The sequence below is a fragment of the Prinia subflava genome, chromosome 14 (assembly GCF_021018805.1).
Source record: "Prinia subflava isolate CZ2003 ecotype Zambia chromosome 14, Cam_Psub_1.2, whole genome shotgun sequence".
NCBI classification, from domain to species: Eukaryota; Metazoa; Chordata; class Aves; order Passeriformes; family Cisticolidae; genus Prinia; species Prinia subflava.
Genome location: NC_086260.1, coordinates 3,341,729 through 3,364,545, shown reverse-complemented (window position 1 = coordinate 3,364,545; position 22,817 = coordinate 3,341,729). Strand labels below are relative to the sequence as shown.

Genomic DNA, 22,817 nt, shown 5'->3' with positions numbered 1-22,817 from the left:
CTGTACGAAAAACAGAATAAATCTGACAAGAACAATATAAAGCTTAGTAAGATTGAACATGCAGCTTGCTTTAATCATTTAATCCACTTCCCACTGTTTTCCTACTGATACTTCTGGTTTTAAGGCATTAAAACATGCTGGTATTCCAACCAGTCTGGCTGCAAACTACCCAAACCTCTGGAAATAAGCCATGCTGACCCCATTAAAAACACAGGTGAGACACACAAGTGCAGAAGTTTTGTCTGGAGGTGGCAGAGTCCCTCCTTCCTCTCAAGTAATGGAAGCCAAACCTTCCCACTGTGCCAGGGAGAGCTGCAGGAGCACAGAGCACATGGGGATTTGTGACACTTGTTCTGGTGTTAATAATCAATTGGTGCAACTGCTACAGCCCATAAATCAATGTTCCATGCAGCTGGGAATGCTTCGCATGTGCTGTCAGTTTTGAACTGGGAGCTCCTTCCAGCCTTTATCCTGAAGTTAAGTGCTACATAAACATTCCTCTTCCTAAGACAGATCACAACAGAATGAGAATTCCCCAGAGGCTGTTTTTTCCCCCCAAATCCCTATTAATATATTAATGAAAATTCACATTTTTATTTAAAATCCAATTCCTCCCTCCCTTCTTCAATGGTGTCACTGTATTAAAAAATGCACTGAATGTCTTTGCTCCTGTATCAAGAATTGCTGGACAGACAGAGTTACTAAATGAAGAAAATGATCATATTCCCACATATAGGAGCCAGAGCTTATTTTACTGATTTGTTTTTGTACTGATTTTTGTACTTATTTTGTCTGATTTGTTCACAGATGAAGTATGCTAAAAGCATCTCCCACATCAGTAACTACTGAAGAACTTACTTGACTTTCTGGATCCAGATGCAATAGTCTGTAATGAAGAGATCATTAAGGATGTAGGCAGGGTCACTCTCCATAAAAATCTTGTGAATGTTTAGCAGACACTTCAAAACTGCAGCTTTCCCTGCAGGAAACAGATTTTTGTTTGTGTGATTCCCAAGAAACCAGAGCAGATGATCTTTATCACCGCACATCTGACGGTTTAATAACCACGGTATCCACGGCCACCTTGGGAACTGGGGTGGATTCCCAGGCTGGGAACAGCAGCACTGTAACTGTGTCCTTCAGCATCCACATCCCTGGGGATGGGGAGCCTCTGGATTCAGCAGGAGTCTCTGCAAGAGCAGAGCCTGCAGGCCCAGCCATGCGTGTAATTCCCCACAGCTGAAGCAGCCCCTTCCCCCAGCTCCTCCAAACTCTGCTGGCCCAAACTTTGGCACAGACAGGCAGGGCACTGTATTTAAAAAGAAAAACTAAGCTGAGAAGTAGCTCACAAATAACAAGAAGTTATGCCCCATCATCTCTCTTAAAAGGAGAATTTTTCCCTTTAAGCCTACACAAATACCAGTGCTGGGAAATAATAAGGTTGGGAACACACAGCTCCCAGCAGGGCCAAGCACACGGAATTGTGTGGGGCAATGTAAGGATTACCTAACAGCAGATGAGGGCCTGGAATTAGGGAGAACTTTTCCTACTTCTGCTAGTCACAGAATAGTTTGGTAAAATGAAAATAAAATATCACTTCAGGTTCAGGAAGGAGCCATTTGACACACAGTCAATAAATACAGTAAAAGATTAAAAATGTATTCTCACTCCACAACCAAAATAATTTCTGTTGTCAGTTTGACTTTTCCTTCATCTGCAACATTCCAATTAGCTGGAATCTCCCCGCTTAGTTTTCTGGGACAGTTGCTAAAGGGTTAAGTGCTGGAACACTTAAAAAAAAAAGTATTTTCACCGTTTAATGGTGGGGAAAAAAATCCCTACATTCAAATGAAAACAGCCACCACTGCAAATGGAATCTAATAACCTTCTCCCAAGAGGCTGGCTCCTCCTAGGCTGTGAAACCTGAACAGGGATGAAATTACATTTTACAGATTTAGAGGAGAGGAGAAAAAAAAAAAAAAAAAGGAAACAAAAAAGATGAGAACTCCCCCTGCTGTTCAAGTGCAAAATTTGTTTGCTTGTTTGTAAGTAATTCCGTGCTGAAAAAATAACAGAGAATGAAAGTTAAGGGTGAGGAAGATGGCGATAAGGAGGAGGAATGGGGAGAGAAAAAAGCCATGGCAAACAGAACAGAAAAAACCCACTGGTTTTGGAAACCAAGTCAGCAAAGAAAACCTAAACCCCAAATATAACTAATAACTTCTAAATTGTATCCCCATCAATGCTTGTCAAACATCATTATTTAGACTAAAAAGAAGTGTGCTCTTTTACAGAGAAATGATGTGTGGAATTAAAATTTTGCTGATTTTTTTCAGGTTTCAGCTGTCAAGCTGTCAGCCCAAGCCATTTCCAACATCCACTCCTGTAACTCATCTGCCAAGGAACAATGTACATCAGTGAATGTTACACTAATTCCCAACTAAAAATGTCTTTCTTCATAAATTAAAAGTTTTGGATTGTAGTGGCTTAATGGGTCTCTAATGAGAGGCAGCAAATCTTGCCAGACTTGAAACAGGGAATCCTGCAAACTATCAAGTGTCTGCTTTTAGAACATGGGCCCGTGGGATTTAACAGTTCTTGCATAGTTACAGCTCTGCATTCTACTGATCAATAAATAAACTGCTTTTTATGCGCAGATACTACTTCCTGATAATTCAAAAAACCCCACTGGTTGTGTTTAAAAGTACAAATAAAAAAGCTCCCAATGTGTGTGTAATGGGAAAGTCAGAGAATGTGTCTGCACATCACTGGATCCTTCTGGAGTTCCTTGCTGAGAGAGCTGCCAGACAAAAACCTGAAACCTGAATTTTAAAGATTCAGAGATCCAGTCCTCCTTCCACAGACTCTTTCAAAATGGGGATAAAATTTGACCCCAGCTCTGTATGTGCCATTTGATATGATAATCCCATTTTACACCACTGTGAAATTCTAGCAGCTTTCATCCTGTGTACTTGGAAGAAAAGTTTAAGTCATACATCTTTATTTTACATTCTTTTTCCCTGCAGACTTCTGTGTGTTTTTCCACATTTTCAAGGAGGAGCATTCATCTAAAGATAAACTGAACTTTGCTGCTATTCTCTCTTTTTAATAGAAAAGTATTCTGAGACACAAGAAAAGAACTCTACAAACTTTTAAATGGAAACATCCTGGTAATAACTTAGTCAGGTAATATTTCACTGGATCACTGAATGTTCACTGCAACACTATTTTTTATTGTGACATTAAAAGAAAAGCAAATTTCTTACCTCTCATGTACTGTCCTCCTCAAAAAAAAACCCCATAGGCTGTCAGCACTGCATCACTGCAGTTTTGTTATCAGAATTTTCTTTTTCACACTTATGAACAGCAACATAAGGCAGTGCAGACAAGTGAGGAGGGACAGCATCCATCTTCCCCTTGAAACTTCACTCTCTGACTGTTAGAATGTCAATGGGATTTGCAATCAGCAACAGTTTTTGGCAGTAGTAAAGATTAATATTGCCATTTACGTGGGTTTTTAATCCTGCAACTCACAAGCATTTAAAATAAACCAATGAAACACTGCTTCTCAGTGATCCTTCTGTCCAAAAAATAAATGGAATGATTCTCTCAAAGAAACTCATGCTAAATAGAGAAGCTGCAGGTAACTTGAACAAGCTAAGGTATAAAGATGGTTTGTACAACCTGCAGCCCCTGGACACTCACCCAGCTGCAGAATCATGACTGTGTCACTGCAGGCACGTGTCACCAGCTCAAAGTGCCTGTACAGGGGATAGCACAGCACTCTTCTTCCAAAAGACACCAGGACATCGTGGATGCTGGAGAAACTCTGTGTGCATCAGTCAAAAATCTGAATTAGTCTGTGTGCTTGTTTGTTTTCCTTTAAAGAAAAAAGCCATAGCAGAATGGGGTGGGGAGGGAAGCACATTTTGATTTATTATGCCTCTAAAAATCTGTATTTGAATAGATATGGAAATGTACATGTTAAATAGAAACAAGACTGCACATTGAGTCTGCATGGCAAGATAACAGTCCTGTATATTTTAGTGGTTTGGGATTAAAAAAAGAACGTAGAGAACATGGGAATAAAACATCTCACTCAAGACTTATCCATCCTTTAGATTAAAGCCATAAATTACATCTGTCCCACATTATTATATGTATTAAGGAGACGCTATAAAAAGCCTTTTAAGAAAAAAGAAAAATTAAATCCATATGATATTAACCAAATACATGTGTACATATAAGATCTCTAAAAATGATACATGACTCTGCTTTTCATGAAAATTCTAGATATTCAAGGCAGGGATAAATATACCTGCCTGAGGAGAACAGTTCATTGTCCTCCTTCATGAGTGAGGAGCACCTCTAATTTACTCAGGCCAGAGGCATTAACGAGTTATTAAATACTTTCTTAAGAGTGATTTCCCTTCCGGCTTTCACTTTTCAAGACAAAATGCTCCATTTATTAATTAATAAAACCCCCCTTTTTCATCTTGAACTCTCAATCTATTAAAATTAATAAAAGCACTTTGCTGACAGCCAGCACTTCTTTGCATCCTGTGACTACCAATGACCATTGTTCATTTTAATGGATTACCAGCAAGCATTTAAATCATTTATGGTTTGTGATTTAATATTTAGAGGCCAAGGTGTGTACGTGTCATGGTCAGCAAAATGGCAGTCAGCTCAAACAACAGAGCTGAGGCAATTTTTTGTACAAAATGATGAAAACTCCCAGTCCTAATGGTTTGTCTAACAGAAATAGTTATTATCAGCTTGGTGCCAGGATTGTGAGTTCTCTAGCTGTGAAATACACTGTTGGCACAGGCTGCACCAAAAACTGCTCTATCATAGGGTAAAGCACATGCAGAAAAATCCTTCACTATGTCAGATCATGGATCTGAAAAACAATCATGAACTAAGGCAATCAGGTAATTTTAACTTACCCTTCGTAACCTGCTACTGCAGAACTCAAAATACAAGAAAACTTGTTGTCACAGGACAAGTTATAACTGAATATAACATTCAACACTAGTGGAAAAGTTTGAAGGACTGGCCCCAAAAGTCCTGTCCAATTTCAGTTTTGACCCTGCAAAGTGAGGCTTGGCTCAGTCATTTTAGGATTCAGCTGGGACAGTCACCTTTCCACCCTCCTGCATTTTGAGAATTAATGGATTTCAGGCCAGGTCAAGTCCTTTCCACCTCCAGCTCTGTAACAATGTCTTTATGCAGGCCTGGGTGCTTTCAGTGACCAATCTGAACGTGGAGGGAATGGAATTCAGGGTTTCCTCTAATCTCTGTTGGTTCCAAAGGGTGAGCAGCAACTAAAACAGGGATGTGGCACTTGGATGTGAATTAATGGTGAATATGGTGATTGTGCTGGTAATGGCTGCACCTGAGGATCTTTTCCAACCTTTATTTTTCCAAGAATAAGGCTGAAAAGAAGGGGGCAGGTAAAGCAACACGTGCCCACTGCATTCTGGAAACCAGAAATCAATTTGTGGTATCATTAAAAACAGGATATACAAATAATCTTCAATACTGAAAGAGCAAACTTGGCACAGAAAGAACATAAAGAACCAAAAAAACCTAAGTAATCCAGCAAGAACATAACACAACTTTACTTTTACCTTACCTCCAGCCAGCACAATGTTGCACTCAGTTTCCTGATATTCCAAGATGATTCAACCTGATTTTAAGAGAAGGCAGTAAAACAAGTATTTTCTAATCCAACATTGCTGGCAAACTACTTAAGATAACATTCTGGCAGCAATTTAAGAACCTTTGTGAATAAGAAGCAGTAATTATAATATGTGCATTGAAATGGCCACAGGACAGCATTAGAAATTATATTGCAATGCAGATGTGGAGTAACTGAGTTGATTTCTATAGTAGGATGATCCAGCCCATGCACAAAATCTTTAAAATATAATGGCAATACACCGAGAAATGGTATTTTAGTGGAATTCTGTCCCTTTGCACAAAGCAAGAGACTTGAATCAACAAAATCCAAGCTCAAATGCCTTGTTTCACAAAAACAGCTCAAGACTTTTGGCTTGCAGAGAGGCTCCTGAAGCCAGCAGTACATGTAAAATGTCATTATTCTTAATATGTGACAGATTCATAGTATTTGAGTGGAAGTGTGGTCCAGTGGGATGACTGGGGCAAAAAGCCAGGAAGCCTTGATCTATAATCCTGGCTCTAGTAAAGATTTGTGTGGCCTGAATGTCTTGGTTTTCCTATTAAATAGGAATAAAAAAAAGGTAGGAGGGATAAAGGAGAAAAAAAAAAATCTCAGTGTGTTTTCCACACACATCATCCAGTTACTGCAAAACCAATAAAGAATTGTACAACTGTGGTCTTGGCACATTTGCAATTCAGTGCAGCTCTAACATGCAACACAACAACAACCCCAGATTGGGCAAGGTATCCCACACAGAACAAAAAAGAACAATTATGTTGTTAAATTTGCATTTGTATAAACCAAGATACACAAATCAGAATTGTCTGGAAGCTCCACATCTCTCCTATTACAGTGCTGCTGCAGAAGAACACAAGTGTTTAGAAATCCTACTCATTCCCATGTGCACCAAATCTAGAGAAATAAAGTCTTTCATTTTAACTTCATCATCTATGTTTAATGCCTGGAAATAAATTCACTTTAAAAGGTAAGTTCCCTAAATGGCAGTACAGGGTCCAGCACTAGGTGGACTAAAAAATATTTTTTGCTTTTTTAACTTACATTCTTTTCCCCTTCATTGACACGGATCTCGTAGCAATATGCCAGAAGAATATCAATTAATCCAAGATATACGTGGTGTCGGCTCCTTTTATCCAGGAGGTAAGATTTATTTGTGAACTTTCTCATCTGCTCCCTCTCCTCCTCAGAGAAGACAACTATAAAAAATAAAAGGATAATTGATTTTGAATTTAAAGCTGGCACATTCACTTTAATAGGTGGTAATACTACTTCAACAGTGTCTTTAAAAAGGAGTGTGTAACTCATCACAAATCACCCGTCACTCAAGAAAAAGCCTAAATCACTCTCACTTTCCTTTTTAACTTTTATTAAGCTCTGGTATATTTGTGTCAATGTCAAGCTCCAGCACAGCACTGCATGTACACACTGATGATTTTCAACCTTCCCAAGTGCCAAGGATTTCTGTGGATGCCTGGATATTTTATACAGGGATAAATGCACAATCAGGATCTGAGTAAAAGGAGGATGCTTAAACCCATATTGTATGGGACAAAAATCCAGAGGCAAAGTGACAATTTGGAAAGACTATGGTAGTTCTAACTCTATTTTTTCTGTTCATGCAAAGCAGGTCAGTATCACTCCTGAATCACAACTACAGGTGATTTATCTGTATTCCATCAGTAAATTGCTTTGTGAGTTGATTCTTCAATGGAAGCATGAACCACACTTCACTTTTAAACAGCAGAGAAACTCCCAGTGAAACTCATGAAATCTAGCAGTAAAGTTTTCTTCCTTTAAAATTCCAACTCTGAAGCATCACAACATCTACAACTGAACCATAAACACAAAAATTCCAGGTCTATTAAATAACAGCAAACAAGACGTAGACTAGACAATTGCCAAATGTAAATGTTACAAGATGTTCATTAAGTTGCTGCACAGTGCCAGGTGTTCTAAATAAAATATCTTTCTCTGAGAAAATACTTGAATGTTAAAAAAAAAATTCTATCCATTGCCTGAAGTTTTTGAACAATTAATTATCCAGGCCTGAAACTCATTATTAACATGTCCAAACCACCACCTACTTTGTTTTCCCCGTTCAAAACTTCCAAGTACATGGTGTGAAATTATCAGAACAATTAAAATTGTAATTACATTACTGCTGTACTTAGCCTGTACACTTACATTGCCAAATTTTAGCTAACAATCTGTACCACAATCAGTATTAATCTAATGCAAAGCAGCACTTGCTGCTACTTATCAAGTAAGTTAAATTGGCAAGTTTTTTGTAACTTTGATTTAAATTTTTTTGTGTATTTGCCAGTGGCAAAATCATGCCAGAGTATAAATGTGTGTTAATACATCCACATCTAAAGGAGTCAGACATTTATCTCACAAAGTTTCTGACAGATGAAACTGTAGACATGACCTTAACATTTTAATCACCTCTTTTACTTGTTTTAAGCTGGCCATTCCTTATATTACAGAAGATACTTCAAATTGTCCTCCAGCAGAGTGTCAGTGCAGCAGAGTTTAATCTCCGAGGGGAGGATGAGCTCTGACAGCCAGAGGGTGTTTTGTTCCAGCCCTACTGCTATTTTACACTGTGATAACACCACTTAAATCACTGGGAGATCTCTATCTGGAGAGTACTATGACACTTCCAGCTCTCAGCGTGTCAGGGGCACTTAGATAAAATGTGTGGACCCACACAGAGCTGACTCAGTGGTCAGCCAGGAACGTACAGGTCAGGAAGCACCTCTGAGAATGTGCTGGGGAGAGCAGAGCCTCAGTTTATGATCCTGTCAAGCCAAGTCTTGAATCCCACAGCTCTCCCAAAGGAAAAGAACTGAGCAGAACTGACCCCTCCTTCTCTTTTTTTTTCTTTAAACTAGAATATTATGTTACAATTTTAAGGTTTTTAAATGTGTGCTTCTACCCCTGTAGGTTAAGGAATCAGCAACATCAGATGCAGACTAGTCAGCAGAGAGCAGATTAGTCAGAATAAAGTTAGTTATTGATATTAATCAGTAGCAAACAAGTTTCATTTCAAGCTCTTCCTAAGCCATCACAAGATGAAAGGCAGCACTACCCTGAATGGAGTCACCCAAAGACTTGGTGCAGAGTCAGCATCTTCCCCAGTGCTGGATACTGCCTTAAAAATACTCAGTAATAACGTAAACTTAAGTAACTCAAGTAATAAAGCTGATTTTCTGTTAAATTGCTTGAATTTGTTGCCATCTGTTGAGGTAGGAGAGGTCAGAACTTCCCACTTCTTTCCTGTGCAGACTCTGCCCCTCAAAAGGTGGCACTGAAGATTCAGCAAAAGCTCTTCCCCTCGTACATGGGGTCATTTTTGGAAAGCTGCAGGTTGTGGTCAGGTAGACTGTGATCAGAAGAGCCTCAGTTTTTCAGGAAATGAGCCAAAAGTCCTGAAACCACCAATCGATCCCCTCTGCACACCCATATTCACAGTAGCTATGGTCACTCGAGTCTGGTTTGTTCAGCCCTCTCCTGTCTTTGCAATTCTTCCATCCAAATTTTATCTCCTCCACTTATCTTTTCTTCCCACTCAAGCCTCCACCTCCATCTCTCAAATCAACATTTCCAGCACATTTCCTCCACATCACTTCTGACCTCCTTCCTCCAGGCATTCTCCACAGAATCTGGACTTGGACAGCCTTTCCTGGATCTCACAATTTCCTTTATACTCATTTTTACTACTATTCTTTAAGATATCCACAGTTCCTGCAAACATATCAACACCATACATCATTCTTTTCCTCCTACTGTTCTTGCCTTTTAAAACCTGAGATATTTTACAGTGGGGACTGATCATTAAGAGTTTTGCATGAATAAAAAGCAGAATTTCCTCACACAACAAAAACCTGCTCTGCAGCAGAGCAGTGCCAGGAAGGAATGATGCAAAGCCCTGAAAACTGAGCAAAGCAGGTAGACAGCACAATTGCAGAAATTTGATGAAAAAAGAAGAGTAATCCATCTTAAATTTATGAATCCACCAGCAATGGCATATATTTGAGCCAAGCCTCACTGAAAGGTGGAACTTTGAAAGGAAATTGCTTCTCTTTCTATAAAGAAATAAGAAAGAGAACAGTCACTGTAAGCATGAGAGGTTACCCTGAACAAAATAAGATCTCCTTGGAGCATATAAATGTTAGATTAAATACATATGTCAGCCTGAGCCTTTGAAGATTATTGTGTTGCCTAAAGAGGAGTTTTTTACAGTTGTGCAATTGGAAGTAGAATAAAAATGAACTTTCAACTAAAGTGAATGTGACTGTTAGAAAATACAAATCCTTTCATCTGGAATCTGTAGAAGCAAGACACTAATGTAAACTTCAGCAGCAGCAGAAAGCAAGCTTTCCAAAAATCTTATCCCCTCATGGGAAAGGCTGTGTAATTAATAAGGCTTTATGAAGTATTACTTTACTTGAGTAAGACATTGTAAGTGTGAAAAAAAAGGGCTGGAAGAGAATACACAGTAAGATGCACAAAAAGGACAAAAGAAAGAAAAGACACTTGGGGTAAGAAAAAATTTTAAAAAGGCAAAATACACAAAGCATGCACACAAGCTGGAGAAAAAGTAAAAAGGTCAAATAAAAATAGATTCAAAGTAAGGACAGAAGAGAGATGAAGACTTTAAATGTTAATGAGATGAACCAAAAAGGGGGGAAAATTGGTAATGAGGCATTGGAAGAATCTGATGATGTAAAAACAAAGAGAAAATAACCAGGGATAAATATAAGAGCAGTAATCAACAAAAGAAAATCTTCAGTTAATTGCAATGTCATGCAAAAAATAAAAAAGGCCATCTGTACTTCTAATTACTTCTTGCAGCCAAAGACATTATAAAGACAAAAGTAATCAAGTTTTTGATTCTAAGAAACCAATGAAGATAACTGAAAAGACATCAATGTAAATCAAGAAAAGGAAGGAAAAAAACCCTCTCATTCAGTGTTTCTGAATATGAAAATAAACTTTTAATGAACCTGCTAATTTTTACATCTCTTTCCCACCCTAAACTCACTTTTACATTTAACTTGAGGAGCAACAAGTCTTTATTGACAAACAAATCCCTCCTTCACACAGGACAGACAGGAATTCCTGATTAACTGCACCATTCCTTTGGCTGGGTAAAGCCACATAAAACCAAGGGGGTGCATCCTGCTGCTGCTGAGATTCCAGGTGGAACAGCCTGGAGCCACCTCCTGCCCTGCTGCCTTTCCAGTCACAGGAGAACTTCAAGCAGAACCTGCACTCCCTCTCATGGTGGTTTCCTTCACCACAGCTCTCTCAGCTTTAGGAACCTCCACTCACTTCAGTCATTTATTTAAACAGCACAAATGTTACCAAAACTGAGGTGTTTCCAAGGAAAAGGGTGGCTTTGCTGTCATTAACATCACCCAGACTCCAGATTGCCTCTTATGTTACTTAAATTTCCTCAAAAATCACAAAGCTGCATGAGCCTCTCCAGTCAGCCCCATGAAGGTGAGCTTTTTTTTGATCATTCTTAATAAATAGATGGAGCAAACAACAAAACCATTAACAAATGGTTTGGAGCAAAGATGATCCTTTATAAAGTCTATTTTCTGTGTAATTTCCATTAGCAGGTTTGCCAGGCTTTTGAGGAGTTTGTCTGTTGCTGTTCCTAAAACTCAACAATAGACATGTTTTTCTCAGTACCTCAATTTAGAGGAGAAACATTGCTTATCAATAAAATCATCCAGCAACTCCTCAATTTATTTACATTCCTTCAGCCAAGCAAACAGGAGCAGTGTTTCATTTACTAAGCAGTGAATGGATAAAAACAAACAAAGGAACCCCTCACTGTTGTATTTTCAAGCCTCTTGTACCTTTGTCCAATGCTTTTTAAATCAAGTGTTTATGACGGACATAATTAATAATTTCTGGCTTCAGAGGCTGAAAAAGACACCAGGAATGAAGATCAGATTACATTCACAGTAAATACACAACATCTACCCAAATCCTATTGTTCTCCCAGAGAAAATGTGGAAGTGCAGGTATTATCAGAATTTCTGGTGAAGGATTATCATCATCTCTTTTAGGAATATCAGATTTTCATACTACATAGGAAATGAACAAAGAACAACAGAAGAAAATGCACAATAGTAACTTGTAGTGGTTTCTGTAATCACTGTGTGCAGGGAGGCAGGCTCAGTTATCTGCTGGCAGAGTTCCCACAAGGTCACCTCCTCACCCTGGAAACATCCCTTCAGCTTTCTAAATGGACAAAAAGAGTTTTCTTGGAAAAAAGCTCTCCAAGACCCATAAAGTAATAAATATTAAAAGTATTAGAGTAATAAATTTCCTTTAAGAACAATAATCTATAACATGACACCACAGCAATTATCATTCAAGCACCATATGTGTAAGTATATATATTTTTATATATGTATATTCTCACCAAATGCAGGACTGTCATGCTCCTGATGACTTTCTCCCTGCAAGGCTGTCATCTTTTTATGAGCATCAATCCACCAGGGTTTGTACTTTAAAAGATGCTTAATAGCTTCATCTTCAAAAAAATCAGCTCTAGGGAAAATAGAAAGAACTTTCACATGCTATTTATTTCAATTCATATTATATGTGGGTACATAGTAACACATCCATAGAATACATCTCACTTGGCTCCAGGTTATTTTCCATGTTAGAAATATGTTCTTTGATTTTAAAGCAGAAAAATATTAAAAAATCCCCAATATTCTCCTGTCCTTCAGTATTCCTTCCTTACTTCCTCCACCTTTCCTGAGCCACCCAGAGGCCCAGGGAATTGATGAGCTTGCAGCACCACATGAAGCTGAACCAACCTGATTTGTTCTGAATGCAGCTAAAGGAAAACACTCCAGAGGCTTCTCAGACAAATCACTTGATTTTATTGGGCACCTCTCCCACCTAAGACCCAGGGAATCTGTGGGGAAGAAGTCGTGGTAGTCCTTTTACCCTGAAGGGTAAAAGGTGAAGCAGGGATGGGGATGGACTTTAAGCAAGGACAAGGTGGAAAAAGAAGAGTTGTACATGAATTGTGGAACAGAGGTCACCTCCAGCTCAGCACAAAGCCACTGTAGTAAAAATCTCAGTCTAGTAATTCTGGGAGGATTTATCCTAAAGGATTCGAGTTCTAAGCCTCCTCTTACCATCTGAGCTTTTTCTTCAAGCCAAACAATGGTATAAATACTGAGAATTGGAAAAAAAAAACCCACACAGGAAACTTCTCAATACCTTCTTAATCACCACACAAAACCTGAACACAGAATGAAATCTGCTTCCCTCTTACACTGACAGATTTTGGGTTTTGTCTCTCTTCAATGTCAAAGCAACTCAGAGATATCAGCCAGGGTACATTTTCCTCAAGGCCACCAGAACAGTTGTTTGCCCCCATTTCTACCAGAGTTTCTGTTTTCCTCAGGAAAACAATTTTTCCTGAAGAAAGGCTGGTATCATCTGTTCTGAAACAACCAAGACACAGCCATTAAACTAAATGGTGTAGCTCTACCAGGCCAGAACACAGAGTCTAAAATTGAAACTTGAAATTACTGCAATTTGCATCCCATTAGAGGTTAGGAACTACTTCAGTGCTAGTGAAATGTAGCTCAAGAAAGCTCTTCTGGTTTTTTGTGTGTTACAGGAAGACATGAAATGGCCTCTGAAACATCCAACTGAGGAAAAATTCCAGGTTTGCAAAGTTACCTTCTGAAACAACTCAAAATGGGTTAAGCCTTCCTGTCCCCACAGAACACACCACAGCATTAATTCTCCCCACTGGGGACTACCCTTTCCTCCCACCAGATCCACCTGGCAGGAATCAATCTCATGGATTTCATTTATTTTACTTAACTGAACCTAACTTGACCTGAAATACTCTAACCTGAAATGCACAAAGAATCATTTTTACCTCGCTATATGGAATGAACCCCAAAAGAAACACCAAGTTTTGGTTTGGACATTTTTCTCATTCTGCTGTAAAACAAGTTTCATGTGATGAAGGCAAAAACCAAAGCGGCCAAGACAAAATCTCATCATTCCAAAACTCAAATTCCCCCTTCCAAGGCAGGTGGGGGTTATTAATCCTTTTCTTCAGAAGGTGAAAACAAAATTCTGACTTTGTCAACCCAAAATGCCAGCAGGGAGGGGTTGCTCAGCTGCTGAAGAGATGAAGTGTGAAACAACATTCTGCAGCAGCTGACATCAGCCCCCCATAAACACAGATTTAAGCAGTAATTAAAACAGTTGAGTAACCCCAAAACAGATGAGCAATGTTTAGTGTCAGTATCATACTAAAATACCCACTAAGGCCTGGTCTGATGAGGCAAAACCAGACCAAAAGTAAAGCTGCTCTTTCCAAAAGTGATCTTAAATCCCATCATTTGTGAACAGGGAATGTGTTTCAGGGGTTCCTGGCCAGGTGAAGTCCACCAGTACTCACAGGTAATGATCAGGCTCAAACTTGGCAGCCTCAGCTGCCAAACGTTTCCTCCTCCGTTCCTCTGCAGGGGTTTGGTCTGGATCCTTAATGTCAATAACGTCACTGAGCTCATCCTGCAGACGGGAACAAAATCATAGCACCAAGCCACTGGTAGGGCACACAAGATTTATTTAGGAAGGATTTAAGGATACTTGTCAGCATTGCATTGAAATCCCTAGAAAAGCTTCAACCTCCCTTTCAAGTCTTCCAAATTCAGGCTCCTCTATGCAAATAAAACATCAAAATTCTAAGGAAATGCAATTAGTTGAAGCTCCTTCGAATTCATGATATTATCAAGTCTATTCAGGCCACTTTATCATAAGGCAGGGAGGTTATTTTGCATTATGACAAATTTGCAATGTTAAACAAAAGCACACAACCCCAACAAAGACAAGATAAGAATCACACACCATTCTTGTGACTTTTGAGAATACTCTCACTCTCTGAAGTGGCTGTACATTAATTAATAGGCAATTGCAGTGCCCTTTTAAACATCATTAAGTTATTTCCCATTCCATTAATGCTGATGGGAAATGTATTTCTTCACAGATTTCATGGTAATAAAGCAGCATTTATGTCCTAACAAAATTAAAATACTTCCTCCATAAACAGCAATTCTGCTCCAAGATCTGTAATTACTACTACAAGTCATACAATACTAAGTCAGAGTTACATAACTGAGTTGCACTTTTCAAAAGCTGTTGTCCTGTGAGCCAGAAGCCTACACAGCAAGTTAGCCAGAACTTCTGAGAGACAAGAAGACAAAATGCATCTACCTGCAGCCTCTGGAACACCCCTGAGCGCAAATTCCCAAATCCATAGGGGTGCTGCAGTGGTGCAGTGCATTCCTCATAAGGAATCTGTTCCATTTCCCAGTCAAATTCCTCTTCATTCTCTTCAGACAGCTCAGCAGAAGCAGCTGTGTCTATGGCATGGTCAGAAAAAGAAGATTATTACGGAGAAATATACTTATTATTTCCTTGAGAAGTTTATCGTGCTACTCGTTTTGCATTTGATGCTAGGAGAGCCCTGACAGAACCTAAGTGATGTTACCAATGATTAAGAGCAGGTATTAAAAAAAACAGAGACAGCCAAACATTTTTGTCTGTTAAATACCGATGTTAAACAAGATATGCACCAGAACCTGTGGTTTTAATTAGCTTCCCACTTGAGCTAATAGCCCAGCTGTAGTTTGTAGAAAGCAGAAGACTCAACTGTGTGTGTGTTTTACAGCCACTAGAGGGGTACAAAGACCTACAGAGCATTAGCATATTTTTAAAGCACATTTTGGAAAAATTTAAATGTAATTAAACTTATAAATCTGACACATGTATCACCAGCAACACATTTATTTCTACTCTTATCCATACTTTGATTTATTCACGTCCTTCTCACACCTTGGACTAGTTGATAATAAAAATACTGCACTTTTCTACTGCATCACTCTATAGATCTATAACTGTTTCATTACACACATGTATCACCTTGTAGAAACAAGATTGATTTTGTCATACCCATCTCTTCCACCAAAGGTTTTGCTGATCTTGATTTCTTTGGTGCTAAAAGAGATGTCAGCATGTCCAGCCCCTCAAAATATTGGCCAGGAACCTCCTTGGGCAACTGAATTGTGAAAGTACCTTAAAAGAAAGTAGGAATATAATTATTGCATTAAAATATCTGAGACAGACAAACGTGCATTTTTCCTCTGAGAGAATTTTTTTGTATTTTTCCTTCTCAGAGAATTTTTTTTTGCATTTTTCCTTCTCAGAGGAAGGAGACACATGCAGGTATCATTTTATTTTGCATGGATCCCTGCACATGTTTTTAACCTTACTTCATAACAATTCAGGATTTTAATGACAAAACATGAAAGAGAATATTTCACTACTTGGAGTCTCCTGACTTGCACTATATAAACACAAACCAACAGAAGAAAGCAAGCTTTATTTAATTTTTAATCCTTCCACCAAACAATCCACAGAAGCTACATTCACCAATCTGATTACTGTCTTGGTCATGTAATAAAGGTTCTGCAAGCAACAAATTTATTGCTTTATTGGGTTTTTTTTTCTTTTTGTTTTAAAGTATAAACTACTGGAGACAGCAACATTTTTGATGACACAGATATCAATAACATCAACCAATACCTTCATCTGTATTATAAGATGCTTTTTCTCTGCCATCCTCTACAATTCTTCCAGGAAGTGTCAATCTGCAGGCAAAAAATGAGATGCCTCACTGAAAACCTGACTAATTCTGCAAGTTAATGTCTCAGCCTATAAAAATGTAAGGCACATTCCAAAAGCAGCACAAAGGACTTTACATGACTGCTTTTCACAGTAATGGAATCCAGGCAGTTCAGTCCCCCTGGATTCCTCCCAAGAAAAGACACACTCCACAAAATTTACACCCAGAGAGCAGTCTGGCCATTTACAATTAAAAAGCCATTGTACAGTAAATTTAGGAAAGTATTTCTTTCAACTCCCTTTAACGTGATTTAATGCTTAGAAACAAAGAGGCCAGATCCAAAAAACCAAATCTCAGCATGAACTGAGCTGTCTGTAGTCAACAGAATAAAAGCTGCAGATGAAGAACATTCTGAAGGGACAAAAATTAACTTCATTTCCTACTATGAAGATCACTTTTGAGAACTTTTTTCACTACTTGCCTGAGAAAGTATGGCTTAGCATAAAATTTGAAATCATCCCCTTCAAAATAAATGTCAAACTCTGAAGCTTTGGCATAAGGCACTCTGATTTTTACTGTAAGAAAATCTGGATCCTGGGTCAGTTCAAAAGCTGGAGTTATCATGATGAATCCAGCAGGAAAAGCAAATACTGGTAGTGTGGCCCTATAGAAACAGGAAAAGAAAGAACAGATTATTGTAGCTTCTGATTTATGAGAGCGAGTGGTGTCTCTTCCAAATTCTGTGAAAACACTTCAGATTCCAACATAATTATCCTCCATGTGCTCAAGAAAAAAACACTGATGACAACAGAAACAATATCAAAATGTTATCAAAAACATGAAGGTACCACCTCTCTACACCTTAATAAAACTGAATGTAGAGTAGGAGTACAGAAAAGCACCTGTTACATTCCACGTGAAAACCACACTAAAATTCACTCCTAAAACTTTTCAGCTTTTTAGACTGTTATTTATAAGTTCACACAGAGCAGACCTTAGACCTTTGCAGTTCTCTAGTAAACTGAACACAAACCACTTTTAAAAAACCTTAAAAACAAGAAATATTTGCAAAAAAAGAGCTGTGTTGTATAATGCACACTCATATTAGTCAGAACATGAGCAACAGATTCAAGGACAGTTTAGACAACATCCCACAGAACCATATGTATGTTTATACACTGGCATTGTACATATTTAGCACAAGTAAAGTAATTTATATAGTACTATTCACCTAATATTCAACAGTCTGACCATTCAACAGCTTCTGGTCTCAGGTTTAATTCAGAACCCAGTTACAGACTGTGTGGGTTTTGTTCTGGTTTTTTTGTTGTTGTTTTGGAAGGTGTGTTTACAAAAGGTCACATGGTTTTGAAAATTAGCCTTTTAAACCAAAAAATATTTTCACAAATAAAGCCAGAATAGAACTATTATTAGAGAAAGAACTACTTTTCACTCACTTTCAGTTATCTTTACTAAATATATCCTCATTCTGACAACTTCGTGAACAGCCAGAAATCATTAACCATTAACAGGGCTAAATTAACAGACCACCCTTCTTCTTGTATGGGTAATCAGCCTTGTTTAGCATGTATGAAAAGTATTAAAATTCCCCATTTCACAGGATTCCAGGGGCAACATTCCCACTCATTCCAGACTGAGAAGCTGCCAGGTGTTTTATGGAATTGTATGTCAATAGGACACACCTGGCTTGTAGAACACCTGCACACCTGATGCACTTTCCTATGGATTTTCTTCTTTTTTCAACACCACAAGCACAGCTAAGAGGTACCAAAACCTCAAAAGCTGATTTGGACTCCTCATGGATGACTTGCCAGTGTGCATTGTTCTTTTCCCCAGGCTGAGGTTCAGAAATAAACAGCAGCCACAAAACCAGCCCAGCTCTCCTTGCCTGGTACTTGGAGCATCCCTGGTCCAAATTAATGACCCCAAACCCCTCTTGGTGAGAGGGTCTTACCCAAATCCCTGATATCTTACAGCCCAGGAACCACTGGGGCACAACATTCAAACCCTAGGTATCCCAAATAATCCCATTCCCGGCCTCTCCCGTGCTTTAGGGAAAGGCAGAGGGAGCAGGGCCGGGAGGGGCTGTCAGGGTCAGCGACGATGCGTGAGAGGCTCGGCGAAAATCACAGAACCCAGCGTTAAAAACACAGAATTCAGCGTTAAAAACACAGAATCCAGGTGACACAGGAACCCCCGGCGGGCTTGGAAAGTCCCCGGGCAGCCTGCTCAGTGCTCTGCCGCTCGCCATGGGAAAAAGTTCTGCCTCATAGTGAGACGAAACTTTTTGTGGTTTATTTCACGGCCGCTGCTCCTCGTCCTGTCCCTGGGCACCCCTGAACAGAGTCTGGTCCCGTCCTCCGACACCCCTTGGCGATATTTATGTACATTAAATAGAGCCCCGCTCAGTTTTCCCTTCCCCAGTCTAACCAGGCCCAGCTCCCGCAGTCTCTCCTCATGAGAGAGAAGCCCCAGACCCCTCACGACCTCTGCTCCCTCCGCCGGACCCTCTCCTTGTCTTCCCGCACCGAGGAGCCCCGAACTGGACACAGCCTCCCGCCGGTGCCGTCACACCGGGCCACGCACCGACCTGCGGCCGTATCCTCCCCCAGCCACCGAGCAGCGGGCCCTGCAAGGGGACAGAACCCTCGGGGAAGGCGGCTGCCAGCGGGAGAACCCCGGGAACAGCGGCGGGAAGAGCCCCAGCCGTGCCCGCCCGCGTCACTCACTCAGCCCCACGCCGCTCTCGCCGCCGCTTCCCGCGCCCGCCCGCACTGGGGCGGAGCCGGGCATGCGCACTCGGGCGGGCACTGCCCCGTTGAAGCCGCCACGCCCCGCTTAAAGCCACGCCCCGTTCAAAGCCCCGCCCCGTTCAGAGCCCCGCCCCGCCTAAAGCCACGCCCTGGTCAAAGCCACGCCCCGTTCAAAGCCCCGCCCCGTTCAGAGCCCCGTCCCGCCTAAAGCCACGCCCTGCTCAAAAGCCACGCCCCGCTCAAAGCCCCGCCCAAGCCCCGCCCCCTCATGGCCGCCCCTCAGCCGCAGCTCTGGCTCTGCCCTCACCGCTCGCTGGGTGCGCCTCTGCTCCTCTGCGGGAAACGTGCAGCGATTTAAAGATCTGCTGTAAATTCGTGCTGCCCGTAAATTTGGTGAGGTTTCCTGATGTTTGCAGGAATTGTTGGGAGGGGAGTGATTAGCAGTCAGTGGGCAGTGTAGCTGTGTAAAGCTAGGTCGTTTAGGGTGAAAATCATAATCTGTCATCTGGACAAATAAAAAGAATGAATTCTTACCTGCGATTGCATAAAACATCTTTCACACAGTGAGCGTATTTTATTTCAGGAGCTGCTTTTCATAGAGAAGTGTGGGAATTGAACTTGAGTATGTTGGGGAGATGGTTTGTTTCTTTTCTGTGAAACCACTGCTTAATCCAGTACTAATTCCTGTGAACAAATGTGCTATTTCTGTTCTGTTTACACTCATCTGGCTTTTCCTTTGCTGCAGATAAGGTAGAAGATGAGTAAACAGAAGAGTGACCCCACGAGCACTGTCAGAGTAGGAATTCCCAATTACATAAAGCTCTTCTAAGATACTGGATTAATGCAAACACTGGCAGGGTGAACAGGGGACAGATCCTGATGGATCAAACAAATACAGCATAAAGGAGAACAAGATCCAAGAGCAGAAAAGTTGATTTAAAAGCTGCAATTTATTAAATACATCACCTAATGTGGAATTAATCTAATTTTTCTGCCTCTGGACCATGAGAGGTATTCTGGTTCTAGGTAATTCTCTACATTTTAAAATGCTTACTGCCCCCTCTGAAATGCATTCAAATATTTTTCCTGGAGGGAAAAAGCATAATTATGTAACCTCACCTAATAAAGTTTTCTTGGGGAAAAAAAAAAAAAAAAAAAAAAAGCATAGACAAACAATCTTCCAGGCTGAATATCCACTGAACACTGAATATGACATCTCTTTTGAGAAAACTTCTTTACTCTTGTACTGAACTGAACCAACAGTTCAAGTACTGCACAAAAATTGAATAATTTGCTTCAAAATAGATAGTTCTCCCCTCTGATTTAAAATTGATGGATGGTTTAAATTTTCAGCCTAAACTTCCTCATGTCCCAGTTTTTCACATGCAGAAATTGAAGATGCACGGCATATAAAAAGCTTTTTTTTTGTGTTAAGAAGTTAATGATATCTAATTTCAGATGCTGATTTGTTTTGGACCAAGGCCTCAGTTATGTCCTCAGAAACTTTTGATGCATTTCCAGAGAACTTTAGCACTAATTAACTTTTGGACCTTACAGAGTAATCTGTAATAAGTATATTGGACGGGAAGCTGGATTATGAACCAGTAGGCACCATCTTCTCTAGATAAACTCAAATTTGCAGGACAAGTCTGTGAAAGATAAAGACATTTGATCTGAGAATTTATTCTTGTCTAACTGACACTTTCCAAGACTGCCTCAGAATTTTTTTTACAGCCTAAGAACTCCCAGCCTTTTCTCTTTTTTTTTTTTTTTGTGCTAATATTTTCCTTGTAAAAGAACTATTTATATACTGATTTTAGTGAGGAAAGTGGTGCATCAGCCATTCTACTTTTCCATCCAAGTAAAGGATGAAGCAGCATCTCTAAAGAATGTGTATTGCTTTCTTCTCTAAAGTACATACTGAATTTTTTTAGAGCTGTAATGAAAATGTTGTATTTGGAAATGGACAAAGGTCTTTTAGTGCATCTTTCTGATGAAGAGAATTTGGCTGGTATGTATTTAATGAGACACAGAAGAATTAAAATGTGTAATCTACAATTTTTTGGGCAAGTAATTAGGACAACTTGCTGTTTTCTTGAGAAATAGAAACATGAAGCTAATAATGAGTCAATCTGGCAACCTTGGAAATAGTAATCCAAAATAAATTTACTAAGAGGGCTTAATTGACACATCTAGAGAAGAAAGTGATTGTATTGATGGTACAAAAATCACACATTTGAGCAGCTCGAGGATTTCAGCATTGGTACTCTTTTTCATTAAGTATAAAGTTTGGTAGGGTTTTATTATAGTGCATATATTCTTGGGAAAGAGCATATGTTTATGCATTGTGGTTTTTCTGTAGTTTCTCATTTAGTACTGCTATTTTCTCTTAGCATGAAGTCATTTTCATTTTCATATCTGGCCACAATCCGAGTTGGATGGAACTCTTGAAACAGCAGTTTTTCATTGCATTTGGACTGATGCTAAGGCAGAGTTCATTTGGGATACCAGTGGTGACGGCACGTGGTGTGAGCAGTGTAAAATGGACAGGCTGTACAGCTCCAAGGGAATGCCAGTGTCACGTCCTTTGAGGGACACGTGAGGCTCCTCCAGTACTCAGCTTGTGGGGCTCCACTTTCCCTTCTCTCCCTTTCCAGTGTTGGGATCTTCAATATTTGCACAGCTCCATGGGGCAGCAAGAATCCTCGTACTTCTGTCATTGTGTACATTTCAAGGTCGTAAATCAGATTATGACCCCAAGCAGGATTTACTTCTGTGAAATTCAGTGTTGTGTGATTCCTGCTGATGTTCCACAGCAGACTGGCTAGGATGGGTCACACGGGGACAAAGCCACCCACAAGTGAGTGAGCGCCTTGCTCCTTCACAATTCTGCAAGTGTTGCATTTTATCATTTACCTGCCTTGGGTGCAGATGGAATGGGGAGTGCGTACTGTCTGCAGGTGATGAACTGGAGCTGCAAGGCAGAGGGAGGCTCAGTTTCCCTGCTAGCACAGGCAGAGGAAATGTGCTTCTGGGCCCTCAGGTTAGGGAGGACACTGAGTGCTGTGTCCAGCTCTGCCCCTCAGTTTAGGAAGGATGTGCAGACGCTTGAGTGCATCCAGAGGAGGCAGCGAGGCTGGAGAGGGGCTTGGAGCACAAACCCTGTGAGGAACGGCTGAGGGAGCTGGGGGTGTTCAGCCTGGAGAAAAGGAGACTCAGGAGTGACTTTATAAATCTCTACAACTCCCTGAAAGGTGCCTGTGCTCTCTTTCTCCAGGCAGCAACTGAGAGAACGAGAGGACACAGCCTCAAGCTGCACCAAGGGAAATACAGGTTGGATGTTAAGAAAAAAGTTTTTTACAGAAAGGGTAATAAAGTACTGGAATAGCCTGTCCGGGGAGATGGTGGAATCACCATCCCTGAATGTGTTTAAAGAAGACTGGATGTGGCACTCAGTGCCATGGTTTAGTTGAAATGTTAGGGCTTGATTGGACTCCGTGATCCTGGAGGTCTCTTCCAACCCAGTGATTCTGTGATTCTGTCGAGACGATGTCACCCTTTTTCTCCTGATCACCTCGCTGTACACACTCACGCTCTCCCAGCACTGCCCAGCCGTGAAACCAACGCTACCTCTGAGTATCCTCGGTCC

The 22,817-nt window shown here is 40.3% G+C and overlaps 1 protein-coding gene across 6 annotated transcripts in view; it reads right to left on the bottom strand.

Moving 5' to 3' along the window:
* SHQ1 (SHQ1, H/ACA ribonucleoprotein assembly factor) overlaps positions 1 to 19,290 on the bottom strand; it is a 39,034-nt gene extending 19,744 nt beyond the window's left edge. Inside the window, exons 1-12 of one of the 6 annotated variants that reach the window (XM_063411769.1) lie at positions 18,903 to 19,290; positions 16,876 to 17,058; positions 16,355 to 16,419; positions 15,722 to 15,844; positions 14,984 to 15,132; positions 14,169 to 14,281; positions 12,150 to 12,277; positions 6,746 to 6,900; positions 5,639 to 5,692; positions 3,706 to 3,829; positions 859 to 979; positions 1 to 504 (exon numbers count right to left, since the gene is read on the bottom strand). In XM_063411769.1, coding sequence (XP_063267839.1) covers positions 360 to 504; positions 859 to 979; positions 3,706 to 3,829; positions 5,639 to 5,692; positions 6,746 to 6,900; positions 12,150 to 12,277; positions 14,169 to 14,281; positions 14,984 to 15,132; positions 15,722 to 15,844; positions 16,355 to 16,419; positions 16,876 to 17,018 — 1,320 coding nt within the window. In that variant the 5' untranslated portion in view covers positions 17,019 to 17,058; positions 18,903 to 19,290 and the 3' untranslated portion in view covers positions 1 to 359. Of the gene's footprint in view, positions 505 to 858; positions 980 to 3,705; positions 3,830 to 5,638; positions 5,693 to 6,745; positions 6,901 to 12,149; positions 12,278 to 14,168; positions 14,282 to 14,983; positions 15,133 to 15,721; positions 15,845 to 16,354; positions 16,420 to 16,875; positions 17,059 to 18,097; positions 18,173 to 18,902 lie in introns of all 6 variants that reach the window. The other 5 variants (XM_063411768.1, XM_063411770.1, XM_063411765.1 and 2 more) reach the window with 5 other exon arrangements.
* Positions 19,291 to 22,817: the final 3,527 nt, after the last annotated feature.